Source organism: Pyrus communis, chromosome 4 (assembly GCF_963583255.1).
Source record: "Pyrus communis chromosome 4, drPyrComm1.1, whole genome shotgun sequence".
In the NCBI taxonomy this organism is placed as follows: domain Eukaryota; kingdom Viridiplantae; phylum Streptophyta; class Magnoliopsida; order Rosales; family Rosaceae; genus Pyrus; species Pyrus communis.
This window is the reverse complement of record NC_084806.1, coordinates 27,273,167-27,280,066: the sequence shown is the minus strand read 5'-3', so window position 1 is coordinate 27,280,066 and position 6,900 is coordinate 27,273,167. Positions and strand designations below refer to the sequence as shown.

Genomic DNA, 6,900 nt, shown 5'->3' with positions numbered 1-6,900 from the left:
CATTGGTGAGCTCAAATCAAGCACGATATTCCACGTGAGTGATGTAAGAACTTCCTACAGCTTGCTCTTAGGAAGACCTTGGATCCACGCAAATGCGGTAGTACCGTCCACCCTTCACCAATGCTTAAAATTTTACCGAGAAGGAGTAAAGGTGATCCAAGGCGACACCAAGCCATTCACCAAAGCCAAATCACACTTTGTAGACGCCAAGTTCTACATGGACGAAGACATGGTGCCCAAAGCTCTTCCAAAAGAGATCAAATCCATGGGGAAAACAACACCTAAAAAGCAGGAATGGCAAGCCATGCCTAAAAAGCAAAAAGGGCAAGTCGTACCATCTTCAAGCAAAGACGCTGACGAGCCTGCTACACCTGTAACAACTAAAAGAAGTACGACGCCTTCAAAAGGACCGAACACACCCATATTCCTATACATCCCGATGTCAAGAAGAAAGAATGGAAAATCTCAGCTGATTGGAAAATCTCAGACGACTTACCTGACGAAAAGGTGTTCTACATCGACATCTTCCCAACATGACGATGTTCTTCAACGGATCTGCACGAGCAGATGGAGCAAGAGCAAAAGTAGTATTTATGTCGCCACAAAGGCAAATACTACCTTAATCCTTCCAACTAAGTGAGTTATGCTCTAACAACGTCGCTGAGTACCAAGCACTGATCATCGGGCTCCAAATGGCGATCAACATGGAAATCACAACTCTCGAAGTATATGGCGACTCCAAGCTCATAATCAATAAACTCTTAACGAAATATAAGGTGAGGAAAGAAGATCTCGTCCCATACTTCCGACTAGCAACTCAACTGCTACGAAAGTTCGAGGCCGTGACACTAGAACATGTGCCAAGAAAGGAAAATCAAATGGCAGACGCTTTCGCCAATCTAGCCTCGAGTATGACACTAGGAAAAGATGAAAATGCAAACGTGCCAGTTTGCCAAAGATGGGTGATCCCGCTTGTTACTGAAATGCTACTAGATGACACAAATGTCATCTCAGTACTTCCAGTCGACATTGAAGAATGGAGACAACCGCTGATCGACTACTTGGAGCATGGAAAGCTTCCAAATGATCCTAGACACTGCTCCGAAATATGTCGACGAGAACCTCGCTTCCTTTACTACAAAGGAACACTCTATCGACTCTCTTTTGAAGGAGTGCTCCTGAGATGCCTATGTGAAGAAAAAGTCAATCAAGCTATGAAAGAAGCACATTCAGGTGTATGCGGGGCGCATCAGTCTAGACCAAAGCTACATTTCCAGCTCAAAAGAATGGGTTACTACTAGCCAAGCATGGTGAAGGACTGCCTGGAACACGCCAAAAGGTGCCAAGCCTACCAATTCCACACCAACTTCATACATCAACCGCCTGAACCATTACACCTTACATCTGCTTCATGGCCATTCGACACATGGGGATTGGACGTTGTAGGACCAATTACGCGAAAGTTATATGCAGGAGAAGCTTACATCCTAGCTGCAACAGATTATTTCTCCAAGTAGGCTGAAGCCATACCCTTAAGGGAAGTCAAGAAGGAAACTATCGTTCGTTTCATCAAGGAGCATATCAACTACCGATATGGTGTGCCTCGCTACATTATCATTGACAACGGAAAACAGTTCTCCAACCGACTCGTGGACGGGCTCTGCGACAAGTACAAGTTCAAGCAGCACAAGTCTTCCATGTATCATGCTCCGGCCAACGGCCTCACGAAAGCATTCAACAAGACGATGTGCAACCTCTTGAAAAAGGTAATCGGCTGAACAAAAAGAGACTGGCATGAAAGAATAAGTGAAACACTTTGGGCATATAGGACTACACATAGGACTCCCACCCAAGCTATGCCTTATTCTCTTGTATATGGCGTGGAAGCTGTTTTACCGCTTGAAAGTCAAATCCCCCTCACTAAGGATGGCTATACAAGAAGGCTTAACTGAAGAGGAAAATGCAAAGCTACGACTTCAAGAGTTGGAAGCACTCGACGAAAGAAGGCTTGAAGCTCAACAACACTTGGAATGCTACCAAGCACAGCTATCCAAGGCATTCAACAAGAAGGTCCGCCCAAGGTCTTTCCAAACTGGAGATCTTGTCCTTGCATTGTGTAGGCCTATCATCACAACTCACAAGACAAAAAGCAAGTTCACATCAAAGTGGGATGAACCTTATGTAACACAAGAAGTCTACACCAACGGCGCTTACTTAATCATGGCGAAAGACGGACTGAAGATCGGCCCCATCAATGGCAGATTCTTGAAGCGTTACTACCCCTAAAACAAACACACAAAGCTGCTCGCCTGCATGAGCCTAAACAGCACACAGTACAACGCTCCTGGCCCACAAGAGCATAAATTGTGTATGGCAAAATAAAGATAAAAATAAAAAAGAAAACCATCACTCATTTGAACTACGTTGTGACTTGATCTCTTCTTTGGAAGGGTATGTAGGCAGCTTGAACATTCAACTTTGAGTTCAGTCACATCAAAATAAAGAAATAAGGTTTTATTAAAGACGACTAATGAAAGTCAATTTCATTACAAAAAAAAAAAAAATTACAGTTTCTCAAAAAAAAAAAAAAAAAAAAAAAAAAACATATACATATATATATATATATGTAAATGTTTTACTTCTCGGCCCAAACAACTGGGATGGCCTCTTGGACCCTTTAGACCTCAATCTTCTAACTTGCGGTGCACATTTCTGGATGCCTTGGTCCACATCCTCAATCGCACCATATTCAGTCTGTAGAGCCCAACAAGAAGATTTGCAGGCCCACTATGCGGTCACCAATCTACGAGCCCAAAACCAGCCTCCTTGTCAACTCTGAAATCGATTTCAAAATGCTCTAGCACCAGCTTCGCGAATCAATTTGGATAATCGACGATTGCTCCCTCAAGGGCTCCGACGTCCACTGATGGGCAGCTGCTGGCCCCGGTTTTACTAATTTGACCATCGGCTTCGTCGTCTTCATTAGAAGCTTAACGAGACGTACAAAAGCAACAACTTTATCGTGCGCTTGAAGGACAGTGTCACTCAGGATCAGATCCAAGTCCTCGTCGTGTGGGACCTCACCACCGCCTCTATTTACTCTTTCTCTAAAGCTCGAGAATCGAAAAATTGGCGCGTTTCTCTCTGCTGGGTATGAGCTTCTGCCTTGTTGCTGGGTACGACGATGGGAGAAGAAGAGAACACCTCGCACGTGAGGGAGCTCAACCGTACACCCACCTAGGCCCATTGTTGCTTAAGGTTTGAATAATGGTTTTAACTTGGAGGACTTCCTTCTTTGCAATGTGGGAGTTGGAATGCTCTTATACAATCTGCAGTAGCATTGATGATGACATCCGCTTCTCTGTGCCTGATCGACCCCAACGATCGAGCCAGCGACGGCGACTTCGCGCTGCTCCGCTCCTGGAATATCTCCGATTTGTTTATCTTCGGCTTCGAAGGCGATGCGTTCTTGTTTACCCTCACACAGCTTTTGCCATACTTACATTCGCCATGATCCCTTCGATGGCTCCGATCAGTTTGGCACAAGCTTAAGCAACGACGCCGACTTCTTCGACCGCTCATGGAAATGCGACAAGGATTTCTGATCCATCAACGACAAATCCACCAAACCCCGTGCCGTCTTCGTCCTCCTCTGCAAGACATTTCCTTTTGCCTATCACCTTCAGCAGCACGTGCAGCTCCTCCTCCTTCGTCTTCTCTCAGACTCAGCCTGGATTTCCACCCACAAACCCAGCCTTGCAGAGCACAAAATAAAAAAAAAGGTAGAATCTTGGTGGACAGTACCATGCAAAAAAAAATAAAAAAAATAAAAAAAATGTTATAAAGGTTTCGGTGCATCAGACACCATCTAAAAGAAATAATAAAGAAAAAAAAAAAGGAAAACGATAGCCATCATTTGTTAAAGGATGGTGGCGTGCAGAAAGCAAAAGGGACAGACAGCAAAATGCAGTGCAGTAGCTGGCAGAAGCACAGCGAGGGAGCACGGCAAAGAGGGCAGCTACAAGATGGTCCTTCAAGGCACGCTACAGTTGTAAAGGAAACTAAAATGCTACGTAATTGCACTACACATCCTCGCAGCGATTATGCAAGCAGCTTCTTGCACCGCACAGCGACATCACCACCAAAGGAAAATTATGATCAAAAGGCATTACACAGCAAAATTCCGCTGCAGTCTTTTCACAGCACCACACGGTAGCGCACCACCGAGGAAAAACTATGACCAAAAGGTACTACACAATGAAACCCTGCTTCAGTCTTTTGCAAAACACCACATGGTAAAAAGTGACACACTGCAACAAGCAACAAACTCCCGGCTCCAAGCTCAACTCCAGCTCTCCGTCCATCTTGGTCCTTCTCTGAAAACTTTCATTGCATCCCCTATACATATACATATATTATGTGTATATTGAAAAAAAAAAAGAATGGGAGTGCGTCAGTGGTGCCTCAGGCACCAAGTTAATATATATATATAATGGTGGAATCTTGGTGGACGACACCATGACAAAAAAGGGTTATAAAGGTTATAGTGCATGCTACTATTAGCAAGTCAAAAGAAAAGAAAAGAAAAGAAAAAAGAAAAGGAGTTGTGGTGACAGAATAATTGAAGAGTAGAAAGTAGGGCGAGCATGGTGCATCAAGCACCCAAAAAAAAAAAAAAAAAAGAAAAAAGAAAAGAAAAAAGAAGTAACATATCTTAGTAAAATACATGCTCTATTGTATTAGCACAATACGCTGAATGAAATAAGGCCTGTTTATTGATATCGCCGAGAAATTACAAATACACATAAAAAAAAATTAAAAAAATAAAATAAAAAAAAAGGAAAAAAGGGAAAGAAAGGGAAGCCTTCACAAAGGTTGCTCACGTGCCGCCACAGTACTTGGCGGAACTCCAGGGAGAAGAGGCACCAAAGGTTAATTATTCAGAGCCTCAATACTTGGTTAAGCTCTAGATGACGAAGAAAAAAAGTGCCTCTGGAGTACAGCAACAAACGTCTGATGGTCACTTTGAATCCGACCTTCGGAGTCCTGCAGCTGATCAAGCTTCCTCTTCATGCTCGTCGAATAATTATTTGCAAGCAGGTAACAATCTCTATTCTCGCGCTTGAGCTGTTTGATCTTTTGTTTAAGATTAGCCACCTCGGCCATCAACGTTTCAACTTGGCAAGTTCGAGCAAGTAGACGTTGGCCCATATTAGACACAGAGCCCGCACAATGAACATTGAAAGCCAGGGAGTCTTGGACAACCAACTCATCGGTCCGTCTTGAAAGTAGCCTATTATCTCTAGGAGTAAGGAGTTGTTGTTGCATCCCTCATCACGGAGTCTTCAACTGTAAGAGGGGCATTCGAAGATAATAAGGATGGACGCCATATATTTCCCTAACGCGGCACGCTCGTATCACACTCGAGACTCAAATCTAAGCAGATGTTAGACGGGTAGGCCATTTTCAAAAAAAACAAAAATGGTAAAAGAAAAGGGTTAGATGGAGTAAAATCTTAGAAAGACACCGAAGACAATTTTCACAAGCGGGCAATCTTCAAAGTGTGTATGTTGGATGTGATTGATACCTCTATAAAAAGAGAGGCAATGCAACCACCAATCCAAAAAATTGAAGAGACACCACTCTTCGAACTTCAAAAGCCGGATTTTCCTGCGTAAAATCTATCGACACTTTTCAGACGCAACCTCAGCTTGTCAAATAACACGTGCAACTTTGTCAAAGATCTCTAACAAAGATGAAAACATGTGGAGTCCATTATTCCAACTACCACACGTTTACCGACAAACGTAGGTGACAAAGCCGCACCACTACCTACTATTAAAATCCCTATATATGTCAACATTCATCCTCCATGGCAAGGCACACTTCCAAAATGCTTAGCTCTTCTTTCTTGCCAGGAATGCATCTACAACCAAATGTCTCAACATACTCAGTTCTCTTCCCCCCTGAAAACACCTTTTCAACTAGATCACACCAGAGCAAAAATATCTCATATCATCAAGGTCGAAAGCAAAAGTATCTCATAGCATGCCTTCTCCATGTCTTTTCCTTTGTTCTTGTTCTTCCTTGCAAAACAAGGAGAAAAAAAGCAATCAATTGGCATTTGGAATCAAGTTTCCCGTCAAGAACCGACTGCCTGGAACCCCTTCCCTGATTGCTTGCCCAGCACTGCTCTCAAGTACTCATCTTAAACTGTTGATGTACTTCCAAAGAAAATACCAGATGCCTGGAGAACAGATGAGGCAAGTGGAAATGGTAGATCGAAACATGTAGAGACAAGTGCAACAAATACATGTGCTAATTTATTCGCTACTTCTTCAAAAGCAAAAGTATTTCATATCATCAGGGGTGAAAGCAAAGGTATCTCATATCATGTTTTTTCCCTGTCTTTTCTTTTGCCCTTGCTCTTACCTGCAAGACAAGGAGAAAAAAAGCAATCAATCGGAACCCGAAATCAAACTTCCGATCTGGAACTGATTGCTCGAAATCTTTGCCTGGTTGCTTACCTAGCATTGCTCTCGAGTGCTCGTCTTCAACTATTGGTGGGTCTCGAATTTCCTCAACAAATACTTCAAGACAGTTGATATGATGTTGGCTCTTTACACTGAAGCTACCAAGCATGGGCGAGTCGCTAAGAAGTGATGCTCTGAAGGACCATTTAAATGCAAAAGGTTGTGTACCACTTCTGCTATGCAAAAGAAACAAGCAGAGAAGAATGCAGCACAATGAGCTAGAACAAATCACTGTAGCACGACGCCCTTCCCTGCAGAACTGCATAATCCAGATGGAGGAGTTTAAGTCAAATCCAAGCTCGACATCATGTTTTAGTCAAAGAGCTCGAGAAGCCTCAACAACTTTCCGTTGGCACCATCGCCAAAA

The 6,900-nt window shown here is 43.2% G+C and overlaps 1 protein-coding gene across 1 annotated transcript; it reads left to right on the top strand.

Annotated features, from left to right (window-relative positions):
- Positions 1-692: 692 nt before the first annotated feature.
- On the top strand, positions 693-2,286 carry LOC137732918 (uncharacterized). The gene is made up of 3 exons (XM_068472165.1): positions 693-1,235; positions 1,518-1,766; positions 1,888-2,286. The coding sequence occupies exons 1-3, from the start codon at positions 693-695 to the stop codon at positions 2,284-2,286; spliced, it is 1,191 nt and encodes a 396-aa protein (XP_068328266.1).
- The last annotated feature ends 4,614 nt before the right edge of the window (positions 2,287-6,900 follow it).

What these genes read in the sequence shown, in the direction of transcription:
- LOC137732918 (XM_068472165.1), top strand. Translation starts at nt 693, where the DNA reads ATGGCGATCAACATGGAAATCACAACTCTCGAAGTATATGGCGACTCC. An exon ending in TGAAAGAAGCACATTCAGGT is followed by an intron (nt 1,236 to 1,517) that starts GTATGCGGGGCG and finishes TTCTCCAAGTAG; the next exon opens with GCTGAAGCCATACCCTTAAG. An exon ending in TGTGCAACCTCTTGAAAAAG is followed by an intron (nt 1,767 to 1,887) that starts GTAATCGGCTGA and finishes ATGGCGTGGAAG; the next exon opens with CTGTTTTACCGCTTGAAAGT.